General features: G+C 46.2%; 1 protein-coding gene across 1 annotated transcript; it reads right to left on the minus strand.

Moving 5' to 3' along the window:
- Window positions 1–3,014: 3,014 nt before the first annotated feature.
- LOC142089260 (putative G-protein coupled receptor 19) lies at window positions 3,015–14,257 on the minus strand. Its single transcript, XM_075165536.1, has 2 exons — window positions 13,934–14,257; window positions 3,015–4,607 (listed from the first exon to the last, which is right to left on the minus strand). Exon 2 carries the CDS (start codon window positions 4,585–4,587, stop codon window positions 3,346–3,348), a length of 1,242 nt encoding a protein of 413 aa, XP_075021637.1. The 5' UTR covers window positions 4,588–4,607; window positions 13,934–14,257; the 3' UTR covers window positions 3,015–3,345.
- Between the last annotated feature and the right edge of the window lie 6,629 nt (window positions 14,258–20,886).

The following is a 20,886-nucleotide window of genomic DNA, read 5'->3' on the forward strand; positions in this document are numbered from 1 at the left end:
GGCCACGTCTTTTGCTCAGGCTGCACAAAAAGAGGGAAGAGAAAAGGTTCTATTTAACAAGTATGTGTGAAAAACCTACCTTGACCAATGAAAGATAACTTTAAGTAGTATACGTGCTGCTTAAAGTAGTAGATTTCCGAGGAACGGTCAGAAGTATATGTTGAGACTACCTGACAGAGCAGAGGCCATTAAGTTTCATGCAGATTTTTATTCCTGGCCTGACGCCCTTTCACAGATAGAGACTGAGATGCAGGTTCACCAACGCTGGTGACCTGCAAACTGAGTGAGCGGAATATGCCCCACTGCTCCCAGAAATGAGCTGTACTTCCCGGTGTCCGTGGAAGCAGCAAAAAACCCTAGACCAACAGTGTTCTGGCTCCCTTGACTTGACATGAATCCGTCAAGTAGATGATAGACAAAGGAGGTGTTTCTTATACAGAGAGGTGGAATGGGAAGTAACATTTTCCACGATAACATCATCTTCATTGGTAAGGCTACTAGCAGGCAAACCCTGCTCCCATCCAATTGTTAGTAACGTTGGTCTTAATATCCCTAATATCCCTGAATCTTTTTGTTTCTGGAAGGTAAGGTTTTGTAATTTTGGAAGGTAAGCGAGGTCTGGATTTGAAGGCAAAGGGAAGATCATCACAGTGGAAGGACTGGCACCAAGCTGGGTGGGCGCTCGTCATCGTGAATCCTCCTCAGCCCTTCCACAGTGAGGAAATTTCCATCAAGACCTGGACATCTTATACCTCAAAGAGTCTATCCTGAACATCAACGCTGTCCCCGCACGTCCTTGCCTCCTTAGTTACCTGCCCCATCAAGGGTAGCATTTCCCTCTGTCCCCCCCGAGAACAAGGTGGCACAACAACCTCCCCCCAAAACCTGCAGAAGACTTTTGTATCAACGGCAGAGTTTTGATGTAGGTGGAAAACTCTGGGGGAGGAGGTAAAGGTGCTCACGGAGCTGAGCTGTGTGGGGAGGCTTTTTACCGCCAGCGGGGCCTCGGGTTGTGTCAGTTGAACCATCACTAGATATGACTGCAGTCAGCTGTTGAGGATCTCTATGCTCTGGAGAAAAGCCTGGGAGAGGGTCGATCTCCTTACCTTGGTCGAGGACATCCCAAGCAGCAAGTCTGGCTCTTGACATCTCACCCTGTTGAGCCCTGAAGGATCTGCAGGTCTGTGGGTGACCCAAGGGGCAATGGAAGGGTTGCCCTGAGCAACTGACACCAATACACAACACGGAACCTCTGCCCACAGCTGTGTCACGGGGAGGCCCTTGCTCAGCTCTGGAAGGGATCCAGTCACCTTGTCTTGGCTTTGGGATGTGACAAATTTCTGAGCTCAGGAGTCCTCTGTTGGCATGACCTGCGGGTTTGCAGGGAGGGTATGCGGGGGTTGCCAGAGGAGTCCACCCCTGTTCTTTTTAAACGTGAACGGCTCAGCTTACAGTCCCCCCTTTCTCCTTTTTCCATTCAAGTACGTCCCCTTCTTTGCTTGTCAGACCCTTGCAGTCCTTCCTCCTTCTTTCCATCCCCTGTACAGACATTGCCTTGCCTGGGCGCTGCTGACATAGCCTTCACGGCTCTGAGGCCGGGCAGTGAAATGTTACCAAATCGGTGAGCACGAGGCCAAAGAAGAGGTGAGAACTGGCTTTAAAGGGGATTATGGCTCTGTTAGCTGCCAAACAGCTCACTATTGCAGATGGGTAGGAGTTGAACTTGGGGGCCCTCAGTGTTTCCCTCCCTAAAGCAGCACAGAGTCATCCAACGTGGACTCTCCTTGATGACTACACCACCACCCCTAATGCGAACACAATGAAATATTCCTCTACTTTTTAGGTGGTGTTTTTCACCTGCCTGGGTGCTCGAGTGGCCGCTGTATTTCTGAGCAAGCACTGAAATACAGCTACTGGGACCTAAGAGTGTTGTTACCTCATCCTCATGACAGGAGTAGACCTACATCCCCAATGGAGCAAGGCAAATTTGCCTCCAGAGTACTTCAAGCTGGTGGACCCAAGGTATAGATGCCCACGAGGTATAGGTGCCTACCCCCTTGTATAGGTGCCTACCCCCTGGGATGTAGGGCTGGCCCAGCTGCCCTGTCAGCCGAACACCTCCCAGCAGCCTCCCCTGCCCTGCAGCTCCGCGCCCCGTGCCGGTGGAGCCGAAGGTCAGGCTGTGGGCCCGTGTCCCCCCCACCCAGGCACCAGTGCCCGTCTCTCATAAGCACATCACCGTCATGGGGCGCAAGGGGGTGCAGGGGAGCCCCTGCCTCTCCCCGCTGTTCTCTGGCTGGCACAACCGGTGCTGTTCCCCTTCCCACCAGGACCAAAGCCCCGGCCGGTCCCGTTGGGTGGTTTTCTCACTGCGCTGGCAGAGAAATAGCAGCAGGAGCCGGCTCCACCTGCAGCCACAGCTCCCTGCCAGCTTGTCTCCTCTGGGACGCCTATTAGGGACCTATTAACACAGCAACCCGTGGAGGATGCTGTCAGGTGCGTGTGGGACTGCAGAGCTGGTTTTCCTGCTCCCATTTGGGAAAAACCACTATTTGCTGCAGGTGCCACAGCCATACCTCAGAAGAAAGGACTCAGGCCAGGAGACACACTGAATTTAAAACGTGAGGAGACCTGGGTGCCTGGGACCCGTTTTGATCAGCAGGTCTTCTCCCAGGTGGTGCCTAGCCCTGCCTTCTGGGTGGATGCACCAGGCTGGATGGAGAAGCAGCTCGAGAGGAGGTGGGGAGGGCAAGACCAAGGGGAGGACTTTTCTCGGGCGGTTTGGACCACGAGACCTCTGGAGAGGTGCAATGCTGAAGATGAAAAAGCATTCAGAACTGGCCTGGTGCTGACCCTACCGGGGCAGTGGGAATTTTACCACGGATGTCAGTGGACTCAGAGTGATGCCAGCATTGCCCACGTAGGGACACCTTACAATGGGGTCTGAACAAGAAGGAAAACCCCAGAGCAAAAGTATTAATAAGGATCTAACGAAAGGAGGTAGAGATGGCTTTGGGTGGCTTTATGCGTTTATACATGCAATGTATAGGGATTAATAAAAGCAGTGTTTTTCCTTTCCCTTTTTTCCCTACACACGGAGAGTGTAAGAGCTTTTCTGTTTTGTAAACAAGCAATGCTGGTGATTCAGGGAGAGTAGTTCCAAAAAGCAGAATGGAACTGAAAGGAAATAGACTGGACACATCAAAATCAAGGCATTTAATAAAATAAACCATTTTTCTTCCCTAAAAGTTGTGTTAAAAATATGTAAATATACATAGGTTCAAAACTGAGAGAAAGCTCCTTGTTCTGGGGGTACCTTGTAATTTTTCAAAGCAATGAGGACAACTAGACAAATGTATTTGGGGGATTGGACTGAATAGGCCAGGCCAGCTTTTTTTCCTTTGCGTCTCTGTTAAAAGCATCATAGATGGAGTCTTTGGTGACAGTTTTGGCCGGAGCTGGGATTTCTGCGATCCCAATGTGATTTTTTTTGGCTATCCTGGAACTGGTGGTGATGGTGTATGCGTTGCTTCTGTAGCATTTCATGGCGGACATGCAAAAAGTCTCTTTCATCCCTCTTCTGAAGTTTGCGTTATACACAGAGTAGAGGATTGGCTTAGAGGCTGAAGAACTGAAAGAGATCCAGGTGATGGCCAGGAAAACCAAGGAGCTCTTTCTGTAGTGTGTTTCCTGCGGGTGCCACAGCTGTACCACGTGAAAAGGGAGCCAGGAGAGGAGAAACACTGAGTTTAACATTAAGAACATCTTGATGGTTTTCACTTTTGTTCTTGGGACAATATTCATTGTCCTCCTGACAGTCCTGCCATTGGTGCCTATTCTCCAAATGTACTTGATGACCTTCTGGTAGAAGAGCATAATGAGGACGGCTGGGATCAAAAACACCACCAAGAGGTGGATGGTACCGTAGACGGCTCCTTGCCAAGAATCGGGGAGAAAAAAGTTGCAGTGGTCGTCGCTGTTGGAGCCATAGAAGAAGAAAGCCAGTGATGCAAACACAGCGTCGAACAGCCAAGAGGCCAGAATCATCTTCTTGGCTTTCTCCCTCGACACTTTGAAGCTCAGGGGGTAGACGATAGTGTAGAATCGATCCACGCATATAGAGAGGAGGACGTATATCTGGACTCCAGGGGTGAGGTACTGTACGTACCTTACGAGCTTGCACATCACGTTCCCCAGCGTCCACCTGCCGTAGGTAAACTGGAGCAGCACGAAGGGCGCGCTTGCGACACTGAAGAGAAGGTCTGCACAAGCCATGGAGACAACAAAATAGTTGGTGGTGGACTGTGTCCTCCTGCTCCTGTGGATCACTAAGCAAACGAGGGAGTTTCCAAAGACGGAAACCAGCCACAACACTCCCAAAACCATGCTGGCTGCTGCAATTTCCCCCGGCTTCAGTTCATACTGCGAGACAGTGTGGTTCCTGCTTGAGCTGGGTCCTATGGGTGACTCGGTCATCTCGTAGCCAGCAGGAGGGATGGAGGTTTCGGGGTAGCTCTTGTGCAGCAGGAGCAATAAGGTAGGGAGAACAAAAGGACCGCTGCTGTTATCCATGCTGTGGGCAAACATGGCCACGTCTTTTGCTCAGGCTGCACAAAAAGAGGGAAGAGAAAAGGTTCTATTTAACAAGTATGTGTGAAAAACCTACCTTGACCAATGAAAGATAACTTTAAGTAGTATACGTGCTGCTTAAAGTAGTAGATTTCTGAGGAATGGTCAGAAGTATACGGTAAGACTACCTGGTAGAGGTAGGTTACGTTTCATGCAGATTTTTATTCCTGTCCTGACTATTTTAGGACAGGCATTTCTGTCCTCTGAAAGATCAATGTCCCTTTCACAGATAGAGATTGAGGCGCAAGTTCACCAATGCTGGTGACCTGCAAACTGTGTTGCAGAATATGCCCCACTGCTCCCAGAAATGAGTTGTACTTCCCGGCATCCGTGGAATGACACCAAATTGGTGAGCACAAGACCAAAAATAGGTTAGAACTGGCTTTAAAGGGGATTATGGCTCTGTTAGCTGCCAAACAGCTCACTGTTACAGGTGGGTAGTAAATGAACTTGGGGGCCCTCAGTGTTTCCCTCCCTAAAGCAGCACAGAGTCATCCAACGAGGACTCTCCTTGATGACTACACCACCACCCCTAATGCGAACACAATCAAACATTGCTCTACTTTTTAGGTGGTGTTTTTCACCTGCCTGGGTGCTCGAGTGGCCGCTGTATTTCTGAGCAAGCACTGAAATACAGCTACTGGGATCAAACTGTAGCTGGTCCTTTGTAGTAGGTGTGGTATATTGCTGGACAGAGTTTCCAATCTGGATTTAGCGAGATGGTTGGGTTGGTCCTAGCCTATCACAGGGATAAAACGGAGAAAGACTTAATATTAGTGCCTATGCATTTACAAACACTGTTCCGGGGGCTGATGCTCCAGAAAGTGTCCTTTCAATCATGATGTTGACATGCAAAGCCTCTTACTCATTAGAAATATAAAGTCTGTTTCTGTGGGTATATTGTGTGAATTTTTAACTTCAGAGTCTTGATACTGTGCAAGATAAATCAGGATTCAATTAGTGACCAGAAAATCAAAAAGTTCACCCCAGAAGCTAAATGGACAAGTTCAAAAAGCCACCACCATCCTCCTCATCTTTCCAAGTGATCCAAATTCCCCACTGTGCTTTCTGATTTTTTTTTCAGTGTTTTGCTGATGCTTTTTGCTCTGCCTACTCTAGCTCTGCATCTATCACCAATTCCTTTCTCCTTTCCTGCCTACTCAGAGCGGAGCCTGAAAGCGCAAAGCCTCTGGATGAATTGGGGATCTTGCTCCTTGCTCTGTTTTGCATGTCATCTTCAATAACAATGCGAAAAAATAATCAGATGCGGAAGAGGAAAAGACGCATTAATTGCTTGATGTGGTTAGAGAAGATTTTTTTTTCCTTTGGCTTTTTAGACCCTGTATTCATTAGCTCCGCTTAATATAACATTGCGTGTTTCCCATGAACAGGCATCAGCTGCACAGCACAGGCACAAATTTAATGTTCTTGAAAATACCGAGTGTGTTTGAGAGCAGCGCGGCACAGCTGCATGGACACAGCCAGTCTGTGTAGCCGCAACCGGGCTGCCGCAGGACCCCGCTGCGCCTCTCCTCCACGCCTCGCACTGTGCCCGGCCGCTGACTCTGCATCATCGGAAAGTGGGTCAACGCGTGAGTCACCAACACTGCTCCCAAAGCAGCTGGCCTTATTTAGCAGCTTTCGCATGCAGGTAGTGTCTGGGAGCTGGAAACACGACTCAGGTTAAGTTGGACTTGTAGCTGAAGCAGTTTGAGGCTAACAACTACTGGGTTTGTTTCAGTGGGGCGTGTTAAACAAGGAATTTTGCATGGCACCGTCCTGTCAAAATAACACTCGGAGACATCAGTAGTGAGGCTCAGAAGTGGGTGGCGTGGTGGTTGAGTTGCCAACCGCCTGCAAGGGGCATCGTCTGCAGATGACACCCTGCCCATCGTCCTGTCTTCTGCTGGAGGGCTGTGCAGTGCTGCCCAGCCTGGCCTTTGCTTCCCCCTCATCCTTAGCTGCCTTCCCTCATCATTTCCTTAGTAGCTTGGCCTGCCAGATGATTCCTGCGTTCTCAAACAACTCCTGCTTTCCTTTTCTCAACTCTCCTGCTTTCTCCTGTTTGCCTTTCCCCACTCTCCGTCTGGTGGATCTGCTCCCCTGGAGATATCCTGCCGTCATCAGCTGTCCACAGGGTAGTTGGGCTGCTGACTCTGGCAGAGTGGCAGGATGTGTTGACAGTATGACCTGCTAAATTACATGTTAGAATTATCTGTAATAGAATAATACATGTGTAGCCTATTAACCAGATAGAAAAGAAGATTATGGGCTACTTTTCATCCTTAATTTCCCTTCTTGCCATGCAAAAGTATGTGCCATTTAAAAATAGCCAGCTGCACAAATTAAACTCAGTAGAAGAATAATCAGATGAAATTTCTTGACCGATATTGAGGAGTAGTGGAAGTCAGGTACAAGAATGAAACGACCTTCCTAAGCCTTTAAAATACTCAGACTTGCTAACACTCTTCTCATGATATTTCTCCTGGTGAGCCAAATCTGCTGTATTTTCAGACCTGAGACATTTAGTTATGCAGGTGGGTAAACCCAAAAATAGTTACAGGCTTGTAGCACTCAAATAGTACTTTTTTCCGGTGCATTTTGCCTGAAGTCAGCCCAACCGCTGTTTACTGGAGAACGCAGGTAACCTGCAAACATAGAATCATAGAATCATTTAGGTTGGAAAAGACACGATCATCGAGTCCAACTGTTAACCTAACACTGCCAACTCCACCACTAAACCATGTCCCTAAGCACCTCGTCTACACATCTTTTAAATACCTCCAAGGGTGGTAAAACAGAAGAGGCACCAAACACAGGTGCAAGTAATATTGTATTTTGTGATTCTTTCTTAATTGGAAAAATCCAAAGTCATTCAGCACACTGCCCACAAGATCCAGGTGAAAATATAAGTGCAATAATAGGTACTTTAACTACCCTGAGCATAGGATTGCTCTGGTTGAACAACAATTACTTGTTTTATTTTTTTACAAAGTAAATGCTGTCTGATTAACCAATGTGCTCGAGGTTCCTGCATTCCTATTCATAGATAGTTTTTCCTTCTAATGGACCTGAAGCTGATCTCCTTTTGTATTAAAGGATCTGTATTCAACCCTCTTTTTCCTAGGTGGCACTGAGATCAGAAGCGTGCCCTGATTTAGCACTAAGAACCTTAGTGTCTATGGCCCAGCATATCTTTTTCTTCTGTGGGCAAGTCTGTTTTTTATAGTGGAGACATAAACTTCTGCATTATGAGTAATGCTCCTAATGGCAACATGAGCATGAAAAGCTCAGCGTACGCACTGCTCTGTATGGGTCTAGGATGCAAATAACTAGAGATTCTGTATCTTGCTATGTTATGCATCTCCAATTCCCATGTCCCTGTTTGCTGCATCAATTACTGAAATATGATTTAAGTGTTAGTGAACTGTTCAACTTGCAAATATCAGATCCATAAGAAAACAGTGACAAGCTCTTTAGTGTCCCTCTGCCTTGCAGGTCAATAAGCAGGTATTAGGAACACAAAAAGTAAAAATTACATATAGCAAATATCTGAGGCCTAATGACATTTTTATTTAACAAAAAAGCTTTTGTTTGTTTTTCCCTTTAAACCTATAGAACACTGAGCTGAGTGAAAGGATACTTTCTAGTAATTGTGAATCTCCATGGATGCGGCAGTGCCAGAAATCTCACTTTTTCTTTTGCATATTTTAGAGTGGGATTCCTTTTAAAACTGGTAGAAGGACTTCCTGTATTTCTGTTTAAAACCCTAAATTTTGTGCATTAGCTTGGGAAAAAAAAGGGCGTGTGAAATGGCTCATAATCATCAAAGAGGGATTTCCTGGTGCCACAGTTCCTATTTTATGGACCTTAATTGGCAGTCTGAAGGCCCAAACACTCCATTTTCAGGGTTATCCCTTTGGGTTGATAGCAAAGGAAACATATTCTTGCTAACTCTCCAAACAAACAGATCTGTTACTTAGAGAAGAAATATTTGAGCCGCAAGAACTTCACAAAATCACTGCCACGTCTACTTTGCTATTGCGTAAAGCCCATATGGCATAGTTACTATGTGTTTGCATGTTTACTGTTCTGTCTAGAAATGTAGTGTCCATTGCAATTTGGAAGAGCAAAACCTGATAAGATTCGCAAAAGAATGCAATAAATGGCTTTTTAAATGTTTAATCAAAAGAATAAATTTTTTTTCCACAACCACTGTTTTTCAGGATTAAAAAGGTAGCTAAAGAAACAGATCATTGTACGTTGCTTAACCTAGCACTAGCAGAGAGGCTTTTTTATTCAACATATTTTAACTCTTGTGCATCATAACTGCAAAACAGTAGGCAAGCCTTGGCCCAGCAAATTATTTCAAAAGCATTAAGCTGGTCATTTACTCCATAAACTTTCCTCTTTGAAGAATATCTCGGGAATAGCTGCCAGACTGGCAGAGGAATGCTTCATCTAACTTAGTTTAACCAACATTAGAAGTGGGACTAAATTGAATCAGAATGGGGGGCTTTTGTCTGGGTGTAAGATGCTAGAAGGTGACATTCATCCCTGCCTAAATTAAAATTAACTACCCTGTGCGTGCATCGTCTCAATGTAATAATCCTTTTATAAAGGAGCACAGAGTCTTTTAAACTCTCTCTGTTTCTTGCTATGTGGACATATCTGTGCATATTGAGGCCATTCCAGTGGAGGAATGCGGATACACGTGCTTTTGTAAGCACACAGATTCCCTGCCAGTTCTTTTCTCTGTTCTAGTGCTCATAAAAATGCTCAGCTATTCGCCCTGTTCCTCTTACGAAGGCTTTTCTATTCTCCGGGCGACTCTTCTGAGCAAAGCCTGAAAATCTCTTGAGGTGAAGTGTGTTCTTCCTCTCTCTCTGCATTCCAGTGCATGGGGATAGAAAACATCTGCCCTTCTTTAATCAGGAGAATAAAATGTTTTGAATGCAATAAAACTTTTGAGATCCATACCCATCTCTCATACATTGCTGCTTGCTCCCTGGCTCTACCCAGCTGGTGGAGATTCCTGTTCTGCAGCATGGTAGCTAAAGTTGACATGACTGGAAATGTGAAGATAGGCTGTTTCATGGATGAAGCTTTCAGGGCCAGTGTGGTCTCAGCTCAACTTACGGTAAAAGCTTCTGAACTGAACTGATGATGTAAGTCAAGATACATTATTGCATCTTATATCAGCATCTGAGAGCCTAGCCTGTATTGCAGGGTGAGGTCATGGGAGCAGGAAATATGGATGGAATCAAATAAAGGAAGGAAATGTTCTTAGTTTCCAACACATCTAAAGAACATATATTATACTCAGCTAATGCATGAGCATGAATCTAAACAAGATTTTTCTGCTGTATGCTTGAGGAAAGTAAGGGCAGCTAGACAGTCTCTTTGCCATCAACCTTCGTTGACTCTTTATGTTCTTTCCTGACTATTTTAACAAGGCATTAAAACTGAGAACAAGGATATAATACTGCCACACTTGCTGGGATTGGGGCCAATTTATATTTCTTGTACTGGTTGCCTGAGGAAGAATCCTTTTTCAGCTTTATCCTTTTCACTGAGCTTAGTAAGTGGTGAGCCATGCAGTAACTAAGAACAGAGTCCATCTATTGCTTCTGGGTCTATCAGCACACAATTGGAGTAACTACTCTGACTGCAGACCTGTAGCACTGGGTCTGCGGCCTGGCCCAGAGCAAATCCATGGGACATGCTTTTGATGAACATTCAGGGTTCAAAACCATACATAAGTCACAAGTTACTGTATATTGGCTGAATCTCCTTAGGAGGCGGTGCCATCTCTTGAAGCTCATTGTGATGTTAAAGGTTCTGGGAGAAATGGCTTTTTCCTGCATCTGAAGTCAATGTATTTTTCTCCTGTATTTACCATGGGTTAAGACTGACATGTAGGCAATCACTGTAAGTCTATTAACCTGGGGTGAGTTGCTAAGATCCAGGAGTTTATTCATGCATCTAAGCCCTAAGAGCGTGTTTATTCTCTGTTGGTGCTGGGAAGGAGCCCTTATAGTAACTGCGGATTCCACTTATACCCAACGTCATGTTCTGGTTCAGGGACGGATAGTGGTAAAATATGAGCCAGGTTTGTGCTCACCATTACCCAGACGGACACCCTGACCTCATCAGCATCCGCAGAGTGAGGGAACAGGTGTAACTCTCTTCAATCAGGGCTATGCTGAAGCACACATGGAGTTTGCAACCCCCAGATCTGTAGAGAGGATGACCTTTGTGAAGAGATGGGCAGGGTCACCTACAGTGAGAAATTAATCCTCCAGTGACTGTGGGTTAGGGTCATCTGTAGGCCCAGGGAGGACACAGCCTTCCTTCCAAGGCTTCCTTCATTGGGCTGTGCCAAATGAATTGTTGGGTTTGCCATGACCTTTTGACAGCCTGATTCTTCCATCTGTCTCCTCTGCTTTTGCCCGTGGCCTGGTCTGGCTAATCATAGGAGACACACACAGCACGGTGCTCTTGCTACTACCTCATGAGCATAATGAGTGCAACACACTGTTTACAAACAGGTACAGAGTGGTTATGAGTCTCCTGTTACAGATGTAACCCCACAGGGTTTTAAGTGTCTCAGAGATTTATTCTTTCCTCCTACTGCTGTGACTAGTCGGCAAAACTCTAGATTAGCACTGATCTAAAAATGATGGCAGAACCCAGATCTGCCCAGTGTGCCCAGTGTGACTGTGGGGGCATGAAAAAGTGGGAGCAAGGAGAAGAGGGACCGACCTCATTTCCAACTCTGCTGTCAAAATAGGTTCCACCTACTGGAGTTCTCCCAGAAGAGTGTGGAGAAGCTTGAAATACACCTTTGCAGGCTGCTTGCCTTCCGTAATGGGGATTGAGTCTGTCCTTGGACATGGCTAGGCTGGACCCTTTTCTGATTCAGAGGTAAAAAAAAAAGATGCTCTCTCCCACACACTTACATTAATTTTGGCAACACCAGGCCCTGCCCACAACACAGCATGCTCTTCTCCTTGACGTGAGGAACGCAGTGCTTACCAGGGCTGGTTTGCCATGGTGGGTGTTGACAGATAAGCTGTGGTGAATCTCACGCTTGGCTGATTTCTCTGCCCATCTCTTGGAAATTCTCACCCTCTCCCCACCGAGTGTCCTCTCCCCCGCAGGGAAAATGTGCCAGCAGCTTCAGAGGACTCCGGCAGCTTAGCTCACCCTCTCACTAGCAGTGAGCACAAGTTGTCCTCCTAGGAGAACTTTAGGGCTTTTTTGTTGTTTCTATATGAAAAGGTCATATAGAAATGAGTCCTTGATATTAAATCTTGTAAAAGCTGCTTTCTCAGCACAGAAGAAGTGTAACAGGATTTTTGCACTGGGATGTGAGAGTGCCTTTCATAGGGGCTCTTGACCCTTTTCAGTAACGTGCATCTAGTGCTCACACGACACAGGTCACCTGTGCCAGACATAGTGACAGAGAGTGGGTTGGCACTGGTGGCTAAAAATCATGCCAGGGATAGAGTTGCCAGAGGTTGGAAGATGCTTCCAGGAAGACTTATCTGATAGGTATAAGAGGAAGAGACCTGAATGAGCCATAGGAGAATGTTCCCATGGGCCTCCATCAGAGGGTATGACCACTAGTGAGAGCATTTCATAGTCTTCCTATACTAACTTTGCTGGAGAAGCTGGGAGGGCTGAAGGCCATGCAAAGCCCATAGTTAGGTTGGAAATACCTGATGCAGAGATGATTGTTGGAAGGGATGTCTCAGCTGAGCTAGGCTCAGGGAGGACAAAAGCAGGCTAGAGGAAGCCTGAGGCAAGATGCTGGCCTGCTGATAACCCCTGAACTGGAGATGTCTTCTTGGGCAGGGTGCCAGTTGCAAGAACTGTGTTGGCTGCCTGTCAGAGGGAAAGTCTAGGGAATAATGGAAGCTGCTGGAATGGAGAAATCCCAAACACACAAGCGCTGCGTCATGTTTTGGTGCTGGGAGAACTGTGTTTGTGGTGGGTAGGGGGAGCAGACTCTACTTGGGAATGTTAGGGGGTTATTCTGCATTATCTGATGGAAATTGCTCTCTGAATTGTTAAACACCTGAGGGAGGATGCCTGGTGGGGCTGCAAAGGAAAATGCAGATGGAGATTATATGGTGTGACCCAGATGGGGGAATTGCACTGCACAGCTTTGCAAACAGAGGCTTCACAGGAGAACTGCGGGGGAGTAAGAGTCTGCAAGCTCTTACTTTAAGCTAAGGAGCAGAGCTCCCCAAACGTGTCTAAGGTATAGAAATTCCTCCCCTTACTGACTCATCTGAGACCAGGATGTTTAAAATAAACTCATAAATCAAGCTTCCAAAAATCCATATTTAGATACCCAAATAATGATTAGCTTTTAAGGATGCCTCTGGGTGGACATCCAATTTTTCTGCAAAGCAAGCCGCTTGTTTAAGTGATTAACAGTGGCTTTAACACCAAATCTTCAAGAAACACATTTGAAAATCTTTGCCAGAAAGAATTGGCTATGAATCCTGCCTCATAGACACAAATGGCCTTTTAAAAGCAGAAGGCAGTTTTAGTTCTCCACTAGTCTCCGGAGCCAACATACTGTTTGACATGCTGGAAGCCAGCTGGATAAATGAAAAATATTGCTATGCATTCTTAGAGAGTATGTGCCTGAATTAGCAAAAAACAGAATAGCCTTCTTGCCTCTGCTGGCTACAGATAAGCAAAGATTGCTATGCCTGTGGTGTTTCCCTAAGTAGCTGCATCCAGGCACCCACACAGAAAAAGGGAGACAACGCTTTCAGAAAGGATGATTTCAAATTAATGACTGAAAATTACAAAAGCAGCTGTTTTTGTGCAATAACACGAGGAAGGAAGAAGCTGTTTGAATGTATCTAGAGAGAAAAAAACCCAGATGGGCAGATTGGTCCGCTCCATCTCAGTATAAGTGATGTTCTGCTATCATCGAACTGATCATGTCAGGGGATTGTTTTAAGACAAATAAGTGGCATAATTTAAAAATAATGAATATAGATAGACAGAATGTAGATTTGTGCAGAAAATATAGGTAGTTATTCTGCAGTAGTTCTGCACATCTCTCTGCTTTCAGCAGAATCAGCTTAAAATTCAAGCCCTGCAGAGCATTGGCTCCTGAGGAATGAGTCCTCCTTGCTAAAACCCAAGGATTTTAGATGCTCATAAGTAAATACACAGAAGATAATTTACTGGAAAAGCTCATATTGCTTGTCTCTGCAAAAAGAACTATTCCTTTAGCCACAGCACCGTTCGGCACAGCACCTATCCATCCACGTACCTGCTCCAAAGCATAATCCCAGAGGTGCCGGTCGCGTCCTTTCTCTGTTTGTAATCCCAAGTGAAGGCACTCCTGGGAAGGCGCCAGTCATACTGGAAACCTCGGAGTGTGCTCACATCTGTAGCTGCCTCTGCCCGGATATTTGTAAATCTGGCTGAGGGAGGAGGGGTGGGGTATTCTACCCCTCTTCTTTGATGGAGGAAAAAATGACGTTTCGCAGGGCTGGCTGCTGCCACCAGTTTCTCTCTGTGTCATGTGGGATGCGGATCATGTGGCTGTCCCTCCCCAGGACCCAGCCGCCCCGGGCCCTCCTTTTCCACCCCCCTTCCTCTCCGCGCCCTCCGTCCCCCGCCCCGTCGGGGCCCGGCGGCGCGGCGCCCGTCAGCACCACGGACAGCGGCGCGGCGCCGCCCGCGCCCCGGAGCCCCGACGGGGCGAACACCGGGCCGCCCCCACCCCCCCGCCCACCGCGGCGGGGCTCCCCCCGCCCCGGCCCGCCGCAAGGCCCCCGGGGGCGGGGGAGGGCAGCCCCGGGGGCAGGGCCGCCCCTCGGCCTGCTGCGGGGTTTGGCTGCCGGCGCTGACGTCCTGGTTGCCATGGCGAGGGGCGGCTGCTACAGAGGATGCCTTTCTGCCGCGATGGTCGCCATGGGACCCCGCCAATTGAAAGAAACGGAGCGCATGAATAAGGAGAAGGAGGTGGAGAGAATATTTAATTAGCTTCCTCTGGGGGTTTGTGTTCTTTTTTTTATTAATTCCCATGTAGATACTGAAACCCGTTAAGAAAAAAAGAGGAATCAGACTGTCTGGTCCCCCCATTTAGCATTGGGCACCTTTTTTTTTAATTTTACGGGGAACGGCACTGACACCATTTCCTTCTGTTCTCTGCCACATACACTTTATTAAACAAGGCAGAGTAGTAACAACCCTCCCCAAATCCCAATGAGCAGTCTCTCACAAACGTTCGTCCCACAGAAGTACAATGGCTCCATAAATTATCTTACACTGTAAGTTTAAAGAAGGAATGTATCATTTTAGTCCTGACAAACTGTCTGCCTGTGAACTAACCAAGAAAATTGTTTGGTGCTTGGATTTCTGCTGTGTCAGGATTTCTCATTAGGTGCATGTGTAAGCTGAACCGACAAAGGCTGACTCAAAGGCTGGGTGTTTTCCTTTGTTTTCCCTCATTTTTCAGTGGAGAACCCCAAGTGTATTTTTATAATTTTTTACTAGATGTCTTTAGGTCAATGGAGGAAAAGTACAATTGCTTATTGAAAGCTACTTTCAAGGAAGAACATTGAAATAAACAGTGTTTTTTTCCCGAGTAATTACTGCAGTATAATTTCATTTCCCATATTTTATATTTCTAAGCAACATTACATGCAGTGGAGCAGGTATGCTGGGAATGAAGTCAGAAATATGGGATAGCTTCTATACAAAGAATAGTTCGAATAGACTAGGACTGTTTTGCCCAGTTAGAAATGGGTAAGGTGTGGGCAGATTTGACAGAGTGAATGACATGGAGAATGTGAATAGGGACTGTCTGTTCATCTTCCAACAGAAGGACTTGGAAGGGGGCATCAGATGAAGGAACCTGATTCAGAACATGCAGAAGGGGGGGGGTTCCTCGACATGTGGGTGTAGCTCTATGGGGCTTCTTGCCAAAGGATGTTGTGGATGCAAAATTTCATGTGAATTTGAGGGGAGATTGAACAAATGTTTCAAAAAGTGCTAAATAGATCTAAACTCTCCTGAACAAATAAGCCACATCACTTTCAGAAAATCATCTGAGCTCAGAACCGTTGGAGGTTGGGAGAACTCTGCTGAATTAATCAAACCTTTATAAAATCCAGGTACACCATTTCAGTATTGATAAACTGGAAGAGGAGTGAGGATGTACACCTCTCACCTCCAGAGAGCCTGAAACATCAGTTGTTCTTAGTATTTGGAGACCTGTTTCTCTGACAAGACCTAAGCATTTTCTCAAGTTTGTCCTGAGTGAACCATGACCCAGGTTATCCCAAATCTGATGTCAATGGTTGCCAGAGCCACAACTGCTGTCGATTATTTTGGAACTGCTTTCGCAGGGCAAAGAAATTTTTGCTCGGCGTCGATCTGTTGAATTGTGCATTTGTTTGACCAAAGCTGGAAGTAAATCTCAGATTCATTTTTTGACACCTGTCACATTCCTGGTATTAAAGAATCTTTTATTCCTGACAATGAATCCAGCAACAAGCCCAGACAGAGAGGTCAGGCCCCCCAGCTGACACCTGACTAGGGACAAAAAGGCACTCTGTGCACTCAGTGCTAGAAAGTTTGCTTTAGTGACTGGGGAGAGGCAGGAAAACAAACCATGCAAAGAGATATGAGGTAATAGGTGCAAATCAAAATACATGGCATGTTGTGCCTTCTGTGTATTGGGACCATTATGCCTGAGGTACTCCACGTGGTGCATACGGAGTCTGTGTTTGTAGGGTCAGGCAGAGGGAAAGCAGTTGTGATTTATGCATGGGGCCAAACTCTGATCCATCCTGAGCCTTTCCATTTTGTTCAGCAGGACCAAGCTCTGGAGACAAGGGTCACTAGCCCTGGGGGGCTGCAGGCAGCTGAGGTTGCACAAGAAAAAGTCAGTCTTCAATTCCTGCCTCGGTTGATGACGCAGCCGTGCAGTTTGGGATACATCATTTAACCTCTCTGGGCCAAATTCTGCTCAGGAGCACTGGATTAAATTCAGGGTGGCTCCACTGAAGCCGTGTGGCAAAGCCCAACCTGTTACCAGTTAAACATGTCTCCACTGGCTGTCCTAGGGCTGAACTTGGCTCAGGGATTTGAGAACTCGGTCCAGTGCGTGAATGACTCCATGTTCTCTAACAACGCTGCATTTCAGCCTGGTTTTGTTTGGGGGATGGATGGGTGACTTGGTGTACCTCAGACAGGATCCCTCAGGGCTTTTAGGTCTGGTGTGAATTGTGCCCCTAAAGGGTAGCCCATCAAGGGTTGGGTTTTTTTTGGTTTTGTTTGTTGTTTTCACCTGTTTAAATCCCAACAGGGATTCAGAGAGTAGTGAGAAATGTCCCACAGCTGAGCTAAAGCCATAGCTTTGCTTAGCTGTGCTCGGGCCCCTGTAGGGCTCCTGAGCGCAGACCCATGAAAAGAAAGTGAAACTCTGGGATAACAAGCTCTGGGGACATCTTATCTCTGCTTGGTGTGGGAAATAGTAAGTTGCCCGGAGAAAATATGATTCATTCTTATTTGTGTTCAGAAAAGTGGGGGAATGCCCAGGTTTCTGTTTAATCAAAGCTTAATACGAACTAGTTTTCTTTCTCCCCAAGCATTGCATGCAAAGCAGCATTCACTGGTTAATTCACAGTTAATATGCTGTTTTACGCATTCTAATAGCTGACATTTCATGTGACCTACCTGCACAGAGTGCAGCTGGGATGAGTCAGATTTCTGTGTCTGTGGCCACCACATCTCCTGCATTCTTAAATTAATGCATGTTTTTGAAATGGGAGGAGGACTGATGCTGAAGCAGTCATTCAGAAGCAGCGGTAAGACCTGTACCTGCTTTAAAGAGGAACTCATTTCCCTGGAGACACCGATCCTGTGCCTCTTACTCAGTGACTGTTTCCAGTCACGAGGTGATGTCAAAGTCAGGTCAGCCAGGCAAGGACTTCTGGCAATGCAAGTCAGAGAATCCTTAAACAAGGGGGACCGCTGTAAAGGATGCTATGGCAAGCACAGGAAGCGTGGATAATCCGGTGCGAAGGAAAACGGAGTCACAATTTATTATTTTAATCTGATACACACTCTTGAATTTGAACGTGATTTTTTTTCCCCCAAGACTGAATGGGAGATCTTTTTTGACTTGTTTGGGTACCTACCTTCTACTTAGCAGAGCAAAAAAAGAGGTTTTACTTTCCTGCTGCAAAGCAATCTTTTTTTCTTTGAATTAGTGAAAAAGAGGTGACAGAAATGATCCATTGTAGATACAGTGAGTCAAAGAACCAGAGCTTAGCCTGGGGGCCTTGTATGGGCCAGAACTGGTGACGTGAGCTTGTCTTAAGCCAAACCAAATCAAACAAAATGAAACAACCCCCACCGAACCCCAAATCTATGAATTGCTTTGATCTGCCTACCTTCAGGTAAGAAGAGTGGGCCACTGCAGGCTTCCAAGGCTCTTCTTAGAAGAACTATCCCCATTATAAGTTTAACACACTTATCAATAGGCAGGGTTGGTTTCCTACAGTGTTAACCCGGCTTTATAGCAGCATCACTCTGCTGGGCTGCGGAAATATGAACCGCTATATACCAACACTGTAAAATGTAATACTCCTCCTGAGAGCAAGCCTAATTTTACAGGGATATGGGGGGGTGAGGAGGAGGTGGTCTTTAGCTGCTGTACATGCCCTGGCTACACACCCCCTTAGTCAGATCAGGGTCGTGTCCAACCCTGATGTGTGCTACAGATTGGCACAGCAGCACAGGGGTTCAGTGCTGTGGGGATGTGCCCAAGGAGGACAGGTATTTAAACAAATAATCTTACTACAGAGCTGTCTCTTAAAATGCACAGACCCACTCCAGCCACAAAAGTATCCTGCCACATCCTGCTAAACTGTAGCCCTTAGTCCTCAGCATCTTTCACCCAGCTAAGACTTTTGCATAAGCTTTTACCCAATGAGCTAAAAATGAACTAGGCGTTCAGGAGATCAAACCTTAAGGGCAGGCAATGAAGGTAATTAGTCCCTTCAGTGCTGAAGTGTCTCCTGAAAGTGGGATGGTAGCTTTGCTTCCAACATAGGCTTGCTATGTTGAAGAGAGTAATCCTTAAATGTAGTTCCAAAATCTGGGCCAAATTCTGATGAGCTCTGTCTTATGCTTGGGGAAACAGAAGCAAAGGAAATGAAATACTAGATGTTGGTAGAGCTGTGAATTGAGCCCTTATCAACCTGGTCAACATAGTAAGCACGCTTCTCACTTGGTTTTGGCAAATAAAGAAATAGGACATTTTACTTTTTTGAATACTTACTAACATGGACTTCTTGAGTTTTCCCAGGAAGAAAATCTAAACTGGAAAGATTCCTCATAAAGCATTTTTACATGCTCACATTTAATGCATTGGCTATTTTCAGAATTTTTCCGTAAAATCCTTGCCTTGTTATAGTCAGTGGCTTGTCTCTGCTTCGGTGAAGGAGAGACAGGGACTTCCCTACACAACTTGAACCCACATGAGGCCCCAATGACCTTCTCATCTTACATACTGCTCTCATGCTTCCTTTTTAAACATGTAGACACTTGCCTGTGCTATGATGGAGTCCGTTCAGCAAATCCGGCGTATGGCTTAGGAGTTCTGTATGCTCTAATTATCCTTGTTCACACCTCTCCGGTCATGCCTGGCTGACGACGATGGCTGGAAAATCAGGTCCATCTGTTCCCTCCAAAAGATGCAATCAAATGGCTTTAGTGAGGAAAATACACCCAATACACCAACACGCCCAAGCTACAGGCATGCTTGCTTTCAGCCTGGTGGTAGTCTCATTAAAATCAATAAAAAGACTCCCACTGACTTCAGTAGGGAAATAATTTCCTACTCTGGAATCGTCTGCTTGAGTTATGCACGGGAAGCAAGGTCAGGCTTTATCTTAAAGTTACTTACATAAATAACTTATTACAGGGTTAATAACTGATGACTCAATTCTTACAGATCCCAAAAGGTCAAAGGGTTGCTTACAACAACTGATAAAACACCCTTGACTGATGTTCTCACAGCACCCATGATAAATGCTGCTGATAGGCACATCACACTTATCCATCAGTCTTTTATGAACTACTTATAAACTCCATATCGTTATAAATCTTGACTAGCAAAACAAGTAACTTCTGTGTCAGAAAGCTGTGCACCGAGTTTGGAAACTCAAGTCACTTTTGACATCTGCAGAACACTCGGTTGGTGGATTGAATGTTACTTCAGTTGTGAAATATATTTCTGGGAGAATATGAGATAGGAAGCCTTGTGGCTGTGTCGTTAGAAAGCCAACTCCTTTTCTGGCTTAGCTTTACCATTGTAAAAATAAAATGGGGAACTGATTTCAAACAAAAATATGACAAATGACGGACAAGCCCCGAGAACGGACACCAGGTTTTGCCACATATTGGCTGTTGTTTCCCCTCACCTCTGAATTTGCTCTTAAAAATGAGCGTGAGGTTATTGTGTATGTCTATTATAAAAATAGCCATCATCTGTCACTCACTAGGGACACCAGATTTTCTTACTTGGACAGATATGGTAATTTCTTTCCCCCCACTGTGCAATAAACTCTGAGGTTATTTGTGAAGCACTCCAGCCCTTAGCTTGAATCCTATCTCGCTGGGAAGAGCCCAAATGGAGTCACCCCTTTGAAGTGTCGTCTGCGGTGCTGCTGGACTCCGGCCCTTTGTCTTCCCTGGGCGAAGCAGTGGCTGCATAGCAAACCCCAGTGCCAAAGGGAGAATGGGGATGCTGCTGATGCAGGATGCTGGGGGTGACCGCGAGGACACCGGCTCTGATTCTGCACCAAGCTTGGGGACAGTGAGGCTTTGGGAAGTGGTGATAACCAGGATGACCCCTTCTGCTCTTGGAGAACATGAGACGGATTTGGCAGGGAGGCACTTGTATCAGGATTCCTCTCTGGAGCATCAGCTCAGTGCCCAGTTTGTTAATCCTGCCTGGGACAGGTTCAGGTTTTACTCCTTGAGCCACTTTCTGAAGGCTGCTAGGACATGGGAGAGCTCACAGAAGTGTGCGGCTCTTAGGAACGGCTCTAGCAGTGCCCTGGCAGCTCTTAGCTTGCCTTGGGAAGGATGGAGAAGGATGCACGTTACAGGAACTTCCACCTCTCCCCTATCTCCCCAACAGATCTTCACGGTCATGGCAGAGAAAATTCTCACATGCGTAAAACTGGAGAGAGAAACATC

Source organism: Calonectris borealis, chromosome 1 (assembly GCF_964195595.1).
Source record: "Calonectris borealis chromosome 1, bCalBor7.hap1.2, whole genome shotgun sequence".
Taxonomy (NCBI): domain Eukaryota; kingdom Metazoa; phylum Chordata; class Aves; order Procellariiformes; family Procellariidae; genus Calonectris; species Calonectris borealis.

Excerpts from the sequence above, each read along its gene's own strand:
- LOC142089260 (XM_075165536.1), bottom strand. The coding sequence starts at position 4,587 with ATGTTTGCCCACAGCATGGATAACAGCAGCGGTCCTTTTGTTCTCCCT.